This window comes from Opisthorchis viverrini, assembly GCF_000715545.1.
Source record: "Opisthorchis viverrini unplaced genomic scaffold opera_v5_226, whole genome shotgun sequence".
Taxonomy (NCBI): Eukaryota; Metazoa; Platyhelminthes; class Trematoda; order Opisthorchiida; family Opisthorchiidae; genus Opisthorchis; species Opisthorchis viverrini.
The window spans coordinates 584,072-601,144 of NW_008751881.1; the positions used below are offsets into that span (position 1 = coordinate 584,072).

Genomic DNA, 17,073 nt, shown 5'->3' on the forward strand with positions numbered 1-17,073 from the left:
GAAACGGCTGCACAGCGCTTCTAATCTTTTCAACGTACATGGGCTTCACCTACAGGAGAAATGCTATGAATATTGGAATAACTGTGACAGTACCCTGTACTTTCCACAGGGTGCTTTAGATCCGATTCTGATAAACAACCTAGTTGAACTTCTTATGTTTTGCGAAGTTTTTGCTGCTGAAGTCCTTACGATATCCCCTTCCAGACGGTAACCCGTACGATAAGGCAGATTGCAATAAGAACTCAAGTCGTGGACTAATAACCGTTCCGACTTCTATTCGGAACACCAGCAAATTCCGGAGGTAGATTGATGCGAATTCACCTTGTGAGAATATCACTAGTATTGTCATCATCATCATCATCATCATCTTCAACTGTAAAAAGAGCGTAAATATTGTACTGTGGTTAAAACTGCCACAGTTTCCTTCGCACGATTTGGGGGAATATGGATGGATAGATGCGCGTTGTTACGCAATGTGTTGACATACGGAGAAACAAACGGTCGAAATTCACTTTGCTTTGTATATTTATTATCCGGTCATTGTCGGCCAAACTTCCAGAGTCTGGGCTGTATGTGTATGACAAGGCTTATACAAGTTAAACGATGCTTCAAGTAAAGAAATAATGGAAGATAGCATTGCATGCTGACCAAAGGAAGCCTGTGTCTGTCACTGATTGGTTTGCGTTCCTAACGTGAATTAAAAAAAAGGATAGCGGGGAGCATAGCAAAAAGGACATAGTGAATGAGCCCAATCATTGTAGGAGGAAGGTGTAAGTGTTTTCTTAGGAAGGGTAATTCTGTACATTTTTAGTGATAAAAGTGCATATATGTGCGACATGGGGAAGCCAAATGCAAATAGCTGTTTTCAGTTGCACCGTAAGAGCGCGGTGTGAAATGCACAGTATAACTTCGATGGAAGCACATAAGAGGCATAGATACAAATATCTGGTTGTCTGTCATCGGGCTTGAAAAGGAGCCTTTAGTAGTATCCGTTCTGAAATAGAGTAAAGACATTGGATTAGATCATTGGTTTACAGAACTACTGTTAAAAGCAATTCTCGTCACGTAGAAGAAACTCTATCGAGGTAAAAAGTAGCAGAGGTTGTTTCCGAACCAAGCAGCTTCGAAACTTGGGTTCTGAACGTACGAGCAATGCCCCATAACGAAAGTTTTACCAATCAGTGGATCGTCAAAGGTTGTGAACTGATCGGATGGTTCGGAGTTTTCATTGACATGGCTGATTACATTCATTATAGGAACGAATACCAAGGTGGACAATATGAAAATAACTTTCCACGTATGTACACTGCATTAGTAAACAAAGATGAAACGCCAATCAACTACGCACTGGTGATGTCATGTCTTCTAATACCGAAAGGTTTGTAACCAAATCAGCAGACCGAGTGAAAGAAATAAAGCTGCATACGGGGAGCTCACTCAACTCAAGTTAAAAGAAGCCCTTTATCGCCCTAAAAATCACGAAATGAAGCTTCCTCTGATCTGGCCCTACAGTCTCCCTCCCGACAGTTGCTCAACAACAAATAAAACCAATGAGGTCAAGTCTAGTTTCAGATTTCTACATCAATGCGGTTTCAAATCTGTTCCGTTAAGTCTCGTATCACGTAACCCATGTAGTGAATCCCTTCGGTGCCGAAATGACCGTGAATAATCGTGGAATTTTCTCCAAATTTTAGCAAGCTCGGGTGGACACCTGGTACAAACCAAGTTAACGGTCCTGGACATTGTGGGTGGTCACCAAAGGGCAGACGTGAGCGCTCAAAAGGATGCTGAAAATGCTTCGGACATGTTGAAGTAAGAAATCCAACTACTTGTGAGGTGGCGAAAACACGCACGTACTCGAACCGCCGACCTCCGTCTACCGGACGGTGCTCTACCGACTGGGCTACAGTGGATTCGCTCTCTGTTACGTCTGTGCATTTAGACTTCAGAGCTGATTCACCATAACTCTGCCTAATTGAAGGTATCTGTTTGTGAAGTTGCTTAGCCCCTTGCGTGGATTTTAGAGCGGGTCGGGTGTGCATAGCATTTTATCACTAAAAAGGCATTGTGTAAATTCTTAGAAGTTAGAAATGTAGAGGGTAGAAGTTGGAATAAAGCGACGCCTGGGGACGGACTGAAGCCGCCGACCTTCCGTTTACCAACAGCGTTCAGTTCATTTGAAGAACGTAACTGAGTTGGTTGCAAAAATGTCGCTACCGCAAGGCATTCCAATGACTCACAATCCGAGTGCAATCTTGGGAAGATTGATTTCAAAAGCAAAGGATGAAACTGGACAAAGCAGCCAAAACGATCTTGGCTGCTACTTAAATTACAGTAGATGCAGCAAGTTTGTCAAACAAACCAGAAGGAAACTGTCTACACAGATAAGCCAACACAAGACGACCGTGAGAAGTTTCGATCCGATTTCTTTGGTTTCCATCATTGAGGACTAGAAAAGTTGACATTTCAGTACGAGAAAAAGTGAAGATTCTTGCGCGCAGAGGCACCAACAAGTGATGGAATTTCCGGAAGCGTGGTACTGTAAGACGAACTCAATCAACCAACACGTTGAAATGCAGCCACTCCATTTAACTACTCTACAGGCTGGATCGAATAACACAAATACGGCCGGGCATCGGACAAACGGATAAGACAACGAGATCAACTATGGGGCCAGCCCGGCACACGTCGCAAGGTACGAATCACCTGGTCACCTGGACGCCGGCCATTTAGACCACCATTGAAAAGTCCAGTCAGTAAGACAGTCAAGAAAACCGACCCTATTCCAAGGTCACCCCCTTCAGAGGCAACTCACACACACCCACAACCGAAGCACATCCACCAACGCACAGTTCCACTCCGCCTCACGGCGACGCACTGATACCGTCACCCTGACTGGGGACTGAAGGTTTACGACGCAACTGTCAAGCAACTAAACCTTCAACAATTGGTCATATCCGTGCTTTTATCCTACCCATACATAAAGATAACTGGATGCATGAAATTCAAAGATATGCTTTTACTTTGTGCGTTTAGCATATAATTTTTCATACATTGAATCAGTCGTTCATTTCGTGTGTCCTGCAGGCTGTGGGATGTATTCACGGTGGCTATCCCTAAGTTCTGCTGAGCCTTCTGATAAACTAAACCACGTGACTAGTTCCATTGTGGTAATAAACAGATTAATCCCAGTCTTTCTAATTCTACTCTAAGGCCATCTCAACATCCGAGGCAATTGCAGGTCGACCACAATAAAATTTTTGTCCCCAGAGCCATCACGTGATAGCACAGACCCTGAAACGGTCCATTAGTTCCCCGAGCCAAACTGTCTCCTCTACCGAGCCATAAGTGACTCTACGAAAACACGTTGAAATGCAGCCACTCCAATGCAGCCACCCATTTAACTACTCTACAGGCTGGATCGAATAACACAAATACGGCCGGGCATCGGACAAACGGATAAGACAACGAGATCAACTACGGGGCCAGCCCGGCACACGTCGCAAGGTACGAATCACCTGGTCACCTGAACGCCGGCCATTTAGACCACCATTGAAAAGTCCAGTCAGTAAGACAGTCAAGAAAACCGACCCTATTCCAAGGTCACCCCCTTCAGAGGCAACTCACACACACCCACAACCGAAGCACATCCACCAACGCACAGTTCCACTCCGCCTCACGGCGACGCACTGATACCGTCACCCTGACTGGGGACTGAAGGTTTACGACGCAACTGTCAAGCAACTAAACCTTCAACAATTGGTCATATCCGTGCTTTTATCCTACCCATACATAAAGATAACTGGATGCATGAAATTCAAAGATATGCTTTTACTTTGTGCGTTTAGCATATAATTTTTCATACATTGAATCAGTCGTTCATTTCGTGTGTCCTGCAGGCTGTGGGATGTATTCACGGTGGCTATCCCTAAGTTCTGCTGAGCCTTCTGATAAACTAAACCACGTGACTAGTTCCATTGTGGTAATAAACAGATTAATCCCAGTCTTTCTAATTCTACTCTAAGGCCATCTCAACATCCGAGGCAATTGCAGGTCGACCACAATAAAATTTTTGTCCCCAGAGCCATCACGTGATAGCACAGACCCTGAAACGGTCCATTAGTTCCCCGAGCCAAACTGTCTCCTCTACCGAGCCATAAGTGACTCTACGAACTGTAGAACGATTATGCTGACTGATGTTACTGACCAATTCTATTACAGTATGCTGTTCCTTTAAGCTTTTATATTAGTTAAATATTTATTTGCCCAATGAGACCATATCATGTCTTAAATTGGATAGACTGCTCGCTGTATAGTGCCGAGCTATGGAAGACTCAAATATTAAAGAAAATCCGCTATTTTGTCAATACTCATGCTTGAGGAGCAGAACTTGTACAACATATTAGTATGTATGAGTACATAGTCGAAGATTTCGAGGAACAACACCTGAAAAGCGACGGTGATTTGCAGCAGTTTTGCCAGGAAAATCAGCGGTTATTTAATGAAAGATATATAAAAAATATTGCAACATACCAAACCTACCTCCGGCAATAGGTAGATTCATCTTCACTTGATCTTCAGGGGTTATCACTTGGCAATTTAGCCTTTGAAAGACTATCGGGTGGTGTAAGTTGTTCTTCCAGCTGTGCTAATCGTTGTTCGAGAGCATCTAGTACTCGGCTGCTCTGGTGCTGCTCATAACTAGACCTTCCAAGAAGATGATCCGTGTAACTTCGCTGTTGGTCCATAAGAATCTTCATCAACCACGGATTCGTTATATAATCTCTTGAGGTTTGCGAAGTACGCTGATGGGGTAAGGGATGGGGAGATTTCAGTGGAGGTAGGCTTGAATAAGCCCCTAACCGACAGAGTTCTTCTCTGGAGCCCGCAACAATCGCTCGCCGAATTTCAATAAGCTCGTGTAATCGATCAAGCGAAGATAATCGGTGTGGCCTTGGAGGACCAATCAAAAAGTCGAAAGTCTCTGTATCTAGGGGTATGCGAGAAAACTCATTGGAACGATAAGGTTGCGCTGGCCGAGAAGATGGATCTTGAAGACAGTCAGTGCTTCTGTATAGTCTGAATTTTTGGGAATCTGTTGATTTGAGCGGAAAGGTACAGCACTGATCGGTTTTCGGATCTGCAGTCGATATTGGGATCGTTGTTTGTGTGGATGTTGACTGACTAGTGGATCGATTTTGCCGTCCAATCAATTCACGTAAGGATGACACATAAAGCGCTTGCCTCTGTTGTTTTCGTTCAGCCTCTTCCAACTGATGAACAACACGTCGCAGTTGCTCTTTCAGGTATATCACTTCCTCCCGCAGTCGTTGCAGTTCATCAAAACGCTCCTTTCTGGAGGTGTCTTCACTCAGAGTTTCATCACTGTTTGACGTTGGAAACATTGCCAAGAGGTCTTCCACTCGATTACATGCCTGATTCAAACGCGCTTCAACAAGTTTCTCCCACGTCTTGAGGCGTTTTTGCTCCTCACTCACTGCTTCAGCCAGAGTCTTTGATCTGAGTGGCGATGCTAGATCTCGCGTGGGTCCACCAGAGATGGATCTTCTGCTTCTGTGTCCTTTTCGTTCTCTGTCACGGTCAGGTTTTTGTAGACTGGGACTACGTATTTGATGAAGAAGAGGGGGGTTGGAAGAGTCTTTTGAAGCTGTTAAAAGAGGTCCTGGTAATTCATTTCGCCACCTAGAAGCCGAGGGTTGATCTTCTGGCTGCAGATTTTGAGAAGCATATTCATCTGTCAAGTTAGATGGAAAAACGCTCGAACTGGCAAAAAACTGCCTGTCATCTGCACCAGCTCGGTAGTTACTGCACCACTCAGATATGCTGGACGGAGGCGTGCTGAACACCGACAAAGATAAGTTCACCGATTCATGGACTCTTTGGGCATCCTCCAGTAAACCCGTAACAACAGGCCCCATACTGTGAGGTCCAGTTAATTCTGTCCCGATTCCGGAATCCACAGTTGTGGAAAACTGCTCAATGACCCTGTCAATCATACGCAGTGATTCATCTGCAGGGTCACCTGGCTTCTCCCTGGTAATAGTGTTCCGTGCCAGACAGAGAGCTGAGTGAAGCTGTGACGTTTCCGTGCTACTGAATACAAATCTTCCATTGATAGACGCAGATAACCACAGTGCCAGTCCTTTCTTTAATAAGTCACGATTCACTTGAAGAATTGGGGTCATTAGTCGTTGTCCCAGACTTTGGATTTGTTCAATTGAGCTATCATCCATGAAATAAGTTTCACCCTTGTCAGCTACGCGTTGCAAATCTTGAAGCAACTGTTTTTCCGTGGGAGACAGTTGAACTTGGTCTTTGTACAAAGGTGTTACTTGGTGGGTGGCTCTGTGTATAATATCGACGGATGCAGTCAACTCGGCAATCTCTGCAGGTTCCATGACTCTGGGAGTGCAGGGTGTGATCAAACGTCCAAAAGCCGCATAAGCTTGTTCGACTGTGGGACCGAATTGTACCAACATGGACGGTGAAACGTTTTCGGGTTCTGAAAAACTTTCTGGTGGATTGTGTAGTTCAACAGTCGAATTAGCGGGAAGCACATTTTCAGCCCCTCTGCAGATTTGACGAACTTGTGTTAACAAAGGTCTCAATTGTGATAACGAACAAGATCGAGTTTGAGCTGACTTGGTCTCACCGTTTTCGGGACATTCAATAATTATTTTGAAAATGCTATCTTCAAGTTCTTGGACTGCTCTCTGATCCTCTGCATCAGTCTTTGAGTTTTCTAAAGCCTGTTTGACATAATGCGTTTTTTCCAGCATACTGGCGACGACCTCAGAGTTGAAAAGGTATTCGGAAGAATTAAGATCACGTTCAACCTGTTCCATCCTTCGCACCAGTGAATTCTCACAAGCGTACTGTTCAGAACTGTCTTCTTCCACACGGGTGCTTCTTTGAAGTCTATGTTTTTCTGATATCGTGGGTTCCTTTGGCAACAAATGACCGATAACCTGTAGGAGAGATAGAATGGTTGTGGCCGGCCTTTTCTCCTCTATGGACTGCAGCAGTCTGTTGACACATATTGCGACTAACTCCATATTAGATACCTCCTGGTCAGTCAGCTGTTCATTATCCTTCATTCTGTCTATCAGGCTTTCGATCATTGTACAAATGTGTGCCAATATTCTACTTTTTGTTTCCTGGGGGATCGCACTCCACTGGCACCAGGTTTGCCCACTAGCGACGCTATGCCCAAGTGCTGCTTGCAGTAAGGCGGTATCAGAACTTGGAATGCCAGTAGCCGAAATCATTTGCCGTAGCAAATCCAAAATGAGCATTGCTTCACGCGGATGAACTCGCACAGGCCTGGCAAGCATACTGAATCGAGCGGACTCGTTGGAGGTCAGACTTTGTAATGTGCTGCGTATTCGTCCAACACGCACCGGTACTGGTAGGTCTGGGTGGGAAAGCGCGGCCTCAAAAGAATCACACAACTGTCGGAGTTCACAGCGTTGGCTTACTGTGATGCAAGCTGGTCTGGCGTAGATCAGATAGTCCAGCAGACCATGAAGGTTTCTTCGCTGACTTTGTGGCCCTGCATCTGGAGTTCCAAGCAACATAAAGATACGAAGAATATGTATTAGCAACTGTTTTTCACCTGGTTCCAGTGTGCGCAAAACTGGATCAGGATCCGTGTGCTCCTCTAATGTGGTCAAAGAAGCAACAAGGTCAATAAGTTCCCGATGCACCAAACGTCCAAGCTGTGTTTTCACTTCTTCCAGTAGTTCGGATACTTCAGTTGCTTCGGATAAGTCTAACTCGTAATTTTCCAAGTTTGCCGCGGCACAGAGACTGCGTTGTTCATGTTGTTGCAGCATGGCTCTCTGGGGAATTGGCGACAGGCGGCCAGTAGACCCGTATTGAAGGACTGTCATTAGACAAGTACCGAAAGCAGCAGCATCTGAAGGACAGATCGTCACACCAAACAGGCTGCCCGACGAATACTGAGCGAACATAGAGGGTAGAAGGCTCAGCAAGTATGTGAGGCTTGAAATAACGTTAGCGTCAACCAGGGAAGTACTCGTGTTATCTCTCAGTGGGCACATGGCTAGACGCAGAGCATCACGTAGAGGGTTTGAGATGTTGACATAGTCCATCTCAGGATCCGCTTGCAATTCTTCCAAGGCCCTCACACTTATCCAAGCATCATAAGGCTGCATAAATTGTCCATTTGCGATTGTCAGCTGAATGGCGTTGCTCAACTCAGAGTTAGTCATATCGGCGGTGAGATCACATTCATTACTAACAGCCAATTTTCGGATAGTCGCTGTTCTCTGGTGTTGTGCTTCCAGGGCTAGGCGGGGCTTCCAAAAGTTTATTAGCTCCTCGATTTTATCGATTTCATTATCTGATAGTCGAATCGAGTCACCACGATCGCCTGAAAAATTTGTCCCTTCAGTGGTGGTCAGTACTGAACTTAGAAAGGATTGCGTCAGGCCTAGAACCACACGGCAATCGTCTGAAATCGTCGAATAATCATCGGAATCCCAAGATTGCAAGCTTCCTTGTTGATAGGAACGATTGTTCAGTACTTCCAAAGCTGAATTCAGGATGGCTGCATCTTTTTGGAACAAGCGGATTTCATCGTTCGATCCATTTGAAGTTACCCTATCTAAAATCTGCTCTGCGGTTTGTAAGCTAACAATGAGGTCTGTTGTTGTAACCACATCCAAATCCTGATTGTCGATATTCTCTCGAATTCTTTGAAAAGTTTGCGAAAGGAAATGCAGTTCGTAGTCAGACAACCTAGATTGGTCAGTGCATCGTGAAAGCGACTCTTTTGCCTGAGCTAACATGCCACACAAGTTCGGGGTTAGGTGATAGCTAAGGGGACTTGTTAACACCAAACCGATGGTATCTGTAAATTGCTTCTTATCAGTGGCACTGAGGTAACCGGTAGTTTCAGCTGCTTCCAATCTGTGTAGTGAATCTTCGGTCTGTGCCAGGAGGGCTTGTTTGAGGACGTCACGGTAATTGTTGCAAGCAATCGATATTAAAGCACGACTTCTGACATCCAATTTGACAGGTTGTCTTAGTAGCGCAGTTCCCAATAACCGCCAAACGAGTCGTTTCAGATGAATAATCCACTTTGGGGCCAACTTCTCCCAGCCAAGCTGACTATACATCAGTGTTAGAGTGTGTAACATGCCCGTCAACAAAAGCGTGCAGCCATACGGAAGTGGCTTCTCTATGTCACTTGCTCCAAGTAGTTCCTCCAACATGTCTGGAATAAATCCACATAAGTTTTGAGGAGTTGGTTCAACCAGCTCATTCATGGCGATGGAGTCGATTTCTAACGTATGGGTCTCATGAAGCATGAACACTCTACCCTCTTCATACAAACTGTTGAGCATGCAAAGCGTTTCGTCGTCAATCGAAGCCGTAGAAATGGCAACCATCAATCGGTTGAGCATGGCGAGCTCCCTAGGAGTCAGAGTTCTCTGCCGTGCTAGGTAGAGGACAAATATGTGTAGCATTAGTAGTTGGTCAGGGGAGATGTCGTTTCCTCGAGTATATGTTTCGTGCGTGTTTCGGAGAATTCGCTCAACAAATTGACGCGCATTCCGTGTGATTGGGATTTCACAGAAACGATGTAGGGAGCGCAGTTTCTTACAGTCAGCGTCGCTTATTTCAAATCCAGCTGCGTCACAGATATCCTCGACAGATTCTTGCATAAACGAGTGTTTTAGCAACTGTGATTTCATTCCTTCAAGTTCGTTTATGATCCTCTTTCTTGCCATGTCACTGGAGTTTGCCAGTGTTTCTAGACCCGACAACAGTAAACTTGCTTCAGCTGGCCAGAGGGCTTCACCATCCATCGTACGCTGAACAAAAAATAAAGCAGTTAACTGTTCGCTCAGGTTGGGTGGACTACCTTTTGGAGTGCTTAGGAAGGTAGTCACAATATCTAGATCAGCGGCCGAAATCTCCATTGGTACGTAGAGCTGTTCTTGCGTCTTTTCGTCAAGTTTATCTGTGCTGACGGTGATATCCTTACTCTCTTCCAATTCGACCAAGATTCCCAAAAGCGGAAGCATTGTGCTCATCAGTGGTGGATATCTTCGCATTTGGTCGAGGACGCATCGATGAAGAAGTGCCGTCGTCTTAGGATCAAGCCGTTGGGTAGCATCCGCAGTATCGAGATTTCCGCAGTACTTCAGTACGCTTAGTCTATTGTCGCCAATCCTGTTAACTCTGGCAGGGTCTTCAAAGGCATACATTCGGAAAAGTTGAAGGCGCTCAACCAGATCTTGTCGGATTTGGTTACTTTCCTTCTCTTCTATTTTTTCCAGTTCGTTGACCAGTATGTTGCGGAGGTCATCTGGTGCACTAACGACACTACCTACGTCAACTGACTGACCACTGACTGAAGCACGTAGCAGTTTGGTTTTTACTGAATGAAGTTTATTGCAGAGTTCCTCTGAGAATGAGCCGGTCGCTGATGGAGAGTTCAAGATTCCGGTAATGTCATCAAACAGTTGTGCAGCTTCCACTGGATTCAACACCTTCCCTTCTGCAAGGTGAGCCAGTTTGGGACATTCAACGAGATACGACGTACCTGGTTTATCCAGTGTGGTCTCGAACTGTTCCGATTTGGCCGAGTCAGAGGCACTACTGAGGACCTGGTTAACTATCAAACGCTCGTCTCGCGTCAAGGCATTGTCACTAGAATTACGCAGCTTTTCCATCAATCCAATTATGAATCCCAATTTAACTGGAAGTTTCGCCTTTTTGCACATAATGGTCATGCCCAGTGCTTCGATGACCTTTTCGTTGCTGACACCCTCCAGTCGGACGGCATTTTCTGAGTTGGTATTCCCACCATCGGTCGGGTGATCAGACTCCGATAACTTGCCATTGTTAACCTCTAGCAGCGCTCCATTAAGGGAATCTTCGACCAAATCACGTGACAATGCTGCCGTGTTTGCCAATTCTTCCTTCACCATTTCCAGCGTTACTGCAGGCACATCCTCGTCATTCACTAATTGGTCAAGTAACCCGTCGATGACTGCAGTGATAGTTGGTGTGGTTGATATGCCTAGGCACCTCGCCAACTCTCTCACGTGTGCCAGATGCATGACTAGGGCCGCAAGATCCTCCGGTTGAGAACATTGACATTTAGCTGCAAAATGCTCCGCTTCTTTCACGGCCTCCGATAACAGTGAACATAGATTCGGACGTGATTCATTCTCTAACGATTGTAAAGAAAATTCAACCGTTTCTTTGAGGTTAGGCTCAATTCTGATGATCAGACTCATCAGTGGTGAATTACATAACGTCGAAGCTAAATTGCTCGGTTTATGGGTGATTGCTGTCCACAGCAAGGTAGCAAACAGCGGAATACGTGACGAATCAGTTTCAACCCGTTCGACAGAATATGCGTCAGGTGATTCTAGGTTAACTTGGAGCAGCTTGGCGATATTGGTAATGGCAAAGTTAAGATGGTTTGCCAATCGGTCGAGATTGGTGTCTCTTGTGTGATTCGGAGCATTCGTCCCTTGGATTAATTCAGCAACCGTTTGTTCGATGCTTTTTGCCTGCGTCTCATCCATCGAAATCTCAGGTATCGCTTTGCATAGTCTTAATATATACGCAAGAGAGTACCTATCACCACTTTCAAGGACATTTGCATTTTCTTTTAACAGCTTGTTTTCGATGGCCATCAAATGCGCCAAACAAGCTGCATATTCCAGTAAACTGTGCTTTCGTTCAGTGTTGCTCAATCTTTCCAAGGTATTCAATAGATGGTCAGCAATTGACTTCCGAACAATTACATCTTCCGTTTCGTCCAACACTTTGGCCAACCTCCTTATTTCCCGTAAACCAAGAGGTTCTTCCAAATTATCGTGCGTATCCCTGAAAAGCTCCGTGGGAATATTGTTTGGTATATGACTAGTCTCCGTTGACATTGATTCGTTGTCCATCTGTAACACCTGTTCTCCTGCTTCTTGCAGATGAGCATTTATACACTGATCAGAAAAACGTTTTATATCTTCCACCACGCCTATCGTAAGCACCCAACCATCCGACTGACGCCTGCCCAGATGTAGTTGTCTGATGACGGACTGGATTAATGGGTGATCATCTATCTTGTGTACTCCTGCAATTTCAAGACACCATTGCAGTCCGTTGGCCAGCATTGCGCATTCCTTTCTGGTTAGGACAACCAAGCCTTGAGACTCATCATAACTGTCGACAGTTGACAAAAGATTGCGTATTTGTAAAGCGGATTCGTACACTGTGGTTGAACTAAAAGATCCTAGACGATCTACATGTGACAGGTTTGAAATAGCATCCAATTTGGCTTGCTGGTAGTCGTTCTCATCCAGCGGAAACTCCAAAGTGCCTTCAAGAGGAGTGCGTTCAATGGATTTTGAGGATGCCTGGTTCGTTGAAAGTGATCGACTGATCTGCGATAACTGGACAACCGAATGTGATTCTTCCTGCGCTGACCTTGTCAAAGCTGAGTGTAATAATGCTTTCTCACCGATTCCTTCGTTCATTGAGGTTAGACGTTGCAGCCAAAGTTTGATTTGTACTCGACTGAGTTTGACGTCTGAGAATAAGTACATTTCATTCATAGAAAACAAGAGATTTGCTTTAAGTACATCAAGATTGTCTTCAATCTCGCCAGATGTGAGAAGGGCGGCAAATAAATAAGGATTGACTATTACCCACTGACTGTTCGGGTTGGCTTGATCCAAAGCAGTCTGCAGTTGATGTATTATTTCCGGTAGTTGTAGCTCATCTTTGTGTAAAGTTGACAAGTCTCGGCGGACTTTTGTTAGTCTTTGAGAAAGCCAACCCAAGATACACTGGTCAGATTTATCGATCCTTTGATCAGTGCGCCTTGAAATACGTTGAATCAGTTCCACCAACAAGGCGGCTTCGTCTCTCTGTATAGCGCCATTGTATGCATATATATGAATCAAACCAGCACAAATCATGTCAATGAGTCGCATTCTCTCAGAGTCGGACACATTCAGGTCAGATCTATTCGCAAAATGATGGAGGGTTAGGTGCATACCTTCAAGCGAACTTCGAAATTGAAAGTCTTCCTGTAGTTTGCGAACGACGTCCGCGATTAAAGCGAAAGACGTATCGTCACACGACTGAGACGAATTCATTAAAAAACTAAAGACGCCATAACTAGGAAAGGCGGCGCTCAGGAGACGCAAACTCCGATTCAGGACGTCGGAAAAACCGGAGATCAGCATAGATTCCATTAAAAGAATCCTGTCCGAAAGATGCGAGAATCGATCCAGGAAAACGAAGGAAACCAAAACATCGGAAAATTTCAAGTAACCATCGAGAAAAGGTCCAAAATAATTAGCAGATAACACGGATTCATCCAAAATATCGGCACCCACAAACTGCCCAAGAAAGCCATGGGAAATATCTCGCAGCTGACTCGCTAGAATGGGCAGTTGCGTCGCGTAGTGTGGATTGCATTGCATGGCCCTCGCCGTCCTCACCACGGGAACAAGGGCAGAATGTGGAATGGCCGATTCGAGCTTCAGAACACTCGTGACAATTTCGTTGGCTTGTTCCGGCGTCAATTCACTAGGCACTCGTTTCTGTACTGTTTGCAGCAAGCTGTTCAGCTGTTCCGATTGTTGAGCCGAAATAGTCAGACTGGGGTCTGTTGATTCAGCAAGGTGTGTCTCACTAGACTGAACCGCTTGGCTTGTTCCGCAATTCACTAGGCACTCGTTTCTGTACTGTTTGCAGCAAGCTGTTCAGCTGTTCCGATTGTTGAGCCGAAATAGTCAGACAGAGGTCTGTTGATTCAGCAAGGTGTGTCTCACTAGACTGAACCGCTTGTGTGTGGACTGCCGTGGTGGCACTACACAGTTTCTGCAGCTGACTCGCTAGAATGGGCAGTTGCGTCGCGTAGTGTGGATTGCATTGCATGGCCCTCGCCGTCCTCACCACGGGAACAAGGGCAGAATGTGGAATGGCCGATTCGAGCTTCAGAACACTCGTGACAATTTCGTTGGCTTGTTCCGGCGTCAATTCACTAGGCACTCGTTTCTGTACTGTTTGCAGCAAGCTGTTCAGCTGTTCCGATTGTTGAGCCGAAATAGTCAGACTGGGGTCTGTTGATTCAGCAAGGTGTGTCTCACTAGACTGAACCGCTTGTGTGTGGACTGCCGTGGTGGCACTACACAGTTTCTGCAGCTGACTCGCTAGAATGGGCAGTTGCGTCGCGTAGTGTGGATTGCATTGCATGGCCCTCGCCGTCCTCACCACGGGAACAAGGGCAGAATGTGGAATGGCCGATTCGAGCTTCAGAACACTCGTGACAATTTCGTTGGCTTGTTCCGGCGTCAATTCACTAGGCACTCGTTTCTGTACTGTTTGCAGCAAACTGTTCAGCTGTTCCGATTGTTGAGCCGAAATAGTCAGACTGGGGTCTGTTGATTCAGCAAGGTGTGTCTCACTAGACTGAACCGCTTGTGTGTGGACTGCCGTGGTGGCACTACACAGTTTCTGCAGCTGACTCGCTAGAATGGGCAGTTGCGTCGCGTAGTGTGGATTGCATTGCATGGCCCTCGCCGTCCTCACCACGGGAACAAGGGCAGAATGTGGAATGGCCGATTCGAGCTTCAGAACACTCGTGACAATTTCGTTGGCTTGTTCCGGCGTCAATTCACTAGGCACTCGTTTCTGTACTGTTTGCAGCAAACTGTTCAGCTGTTCCGATTGTTGAGCCGAAATAGTCAGACTGGGGTCTGTTGATTCAGCAAGGTGTGTCTCACTAGACTGAACCGCTTGTGTGTGGACTGCCGTGGTGGCACTACACAGTTTCTGCAGCTGACTCGCTAGAATGGGCAGTTGCGTCGCGTAGTGTGGATTGCATTGCATGGCCCTCGCCGTCCTCACCACGGGAACAAGGGCAGAATGTGGAATGGCCGATTCGAGCTTCAGAACACTCGTGACAATTTCGTTGGCTTGTTCCGGCGTCAATTCACTAGGCACTCGTTTCTGTACTGTTTGCAGCAAACTGTTCAGCTGTTCCGATTGTTGAGCCGAAATAGTCAGACTGGGGTCTGTTGATTCAGCAAGGTGTGTCTCACTAGACTGAACCGCTTGTGTGTGGACTGCCGTGGTGGCACTACACAGTTTCTGCAGCTGACTCGCTAGAATGGGCAGTTGCGTCGCGTAGTGTGGATTGCATTGCATGGCCCTCGCCGTCCTCACCACGGGAACAAGGGCAGAATGTGGAATGGCCGATTCGAGCTTCAGAACACTCGTGACAATTTCGTTGGCTTGTTCCGGCGTCAATTCACTAGGCACTCGTTTCTGTACTGTTTGCAGCAAACTGTTCAGCTGTTCCGATTGTTGAGCCGAAATAGTCAGACTGGGGTCTGTTGATTCAGCAAGGTGTGTCTCACTAGACTGAACCGCTTGTGTGTGGACTGCCGTGGTGGCACTACACAGTTTCTGCAGCTGACTCGCTAGAATGGGCAGTTGCGTCGCGTAGTGTGGATTGCATTGCATGGCCCTCGCCGTCCTCACCACGGGAACAAGGGCAGAATGTGGAATGGCCGATTCGAGCTTCAGAACACTCGTGACAATTTCGTTGGCTTGTTCCGGCGTCAATTCACTAGGCACTCGTTTCTGTACTGTTTGCAGCAAACTGTTCAGCTGTTCCGATTGTTGAGCCGAAATAGTCAGACTGGGGTCTGTTGATTCAGCAAGGTGTGTCTCACTAGACTGAACCGCTCGGGAGAGCGTCGCTCGTGACAATTTCGTTGGCTTGTTCCGGCGTCAATTCACTAGGCACTCGTTTCTGTACTGTTTGCAGCGCTGTGTTTATCTCTTCCGGTGCTTGTTCTGAAATTTTTAAGGGGGCTTTTTGGTTGTCGTTTTCATATTTGATTGCGTTGAATGGTTGTTCTTTTGGTGAAATTTTTCCTGGTTTGTAATTTTGGATAATACTATTCATGCTGTTGGCGTATTCGTTGTTATCGTTCTTCAGTGCCCTGTATATGCATTCCATTTCTGGCCCTGTCATTTCAACGTATCTTTCAGTGTTATCTTGAATCTGTGATGTTATTTTATGAAATAACTCTTCCATCCGTTCTCTCTGGTCCACACCTTCTCTTTCGTTTGTTTTGGGCATCGTTTCTAACATTTCGGTTTGGAAATATCTGGCCATGCACTGGGCGACGGATTTTTCAACTTTTACTGTTTGTGTTTCTTCCTGTCTACACGTCCGTGGTAGCCGTCGCTCTTCATTGGCATTGCAGATCCCAGCCGGCACGTTGTTGCTGACCCATCCAGCTCTGTGTTTGGGAATAATGACAGCAGATTTATTCTGTGACCGTTTAATTGCATGTTCACTCACGCTTTCATTTTCTGAGCTCACTGCATCGCGTAACCAAAGTTTCATAGGAGGATATCTTTCACTCTGCGATGTATGCGTTTCACAAACACTGGTTTCTGAGCTACAAATTTCAGCGATTGGACTCAACATATCATTCGATGGTTCATCGTCCGTAGAATCCGTGGTTGATCGTAGCTGACCTGAGTAAAAGGCGAAGTATTTAGCGTCTAATGCTTTCTCACAAGGGTTGCGTACCGCGTTGCTTACCGATAACACGGTCAACAGGACTTGCTGAACTACCATGGCTTCCTTCAAGTCTATTGCGCAATATTCTTGCCTATTTTGCGTCAATTCAGTGTCCAGTCGCCGAGTTAACTGTTCAGATACGGACCATAAATGTTTTGGACCATCATACCCAACTGTATTGTTTCTTACAGATCTCCAGTGTTCTCTGTTTGCAAGCTCAAGCCCTCGCAGAATCAATGTTGCCTCTGATCGACTGAGGACAATCTGGTTGGATTGATAAGTATCCGGATTTACAGAAACCTCGTACAATGTTTGCAAGGCCAACGTAAGGGGCTGTGAGTTACAAGTGGACACCAGCATATTCAGTCGGTAGACCAAATCTCCGAGGTTATCGCGGGTTCGGCCATCCAAATGCACTTGTTTACTTGTTCCGAACTGCTGGTCCATTTCTGACA

At 46.0% G+C, this 17,073-nt stretch overlaps 1 protein-coding gene across 1 annotated transcript; it reads right to left on the reverse strand.

Annotated features, from left to right (window-relative positions):
- Positions 1-515: 515 nt before the first annotated feature.
- T265_08548 (hypothetical protein) lies at positions 516-17,065 on the reverse strand (the record flags this gene model as incomplete). The annotated part of the gene is made up of 2 exons (XM_009174385.1): positions 516-994; positions 4,543-17,065. The coding sequence occupies one exon, from the start codon at positions 13,494-13,496 to the stop codon at positions 4,578-4,580; it is 8,919 nt and encodes a 2,972-aa protein (XP_009172649.1).
- Between the last annotated feature and the right edge of the window lie 8 nt (positions 17,066-17,073).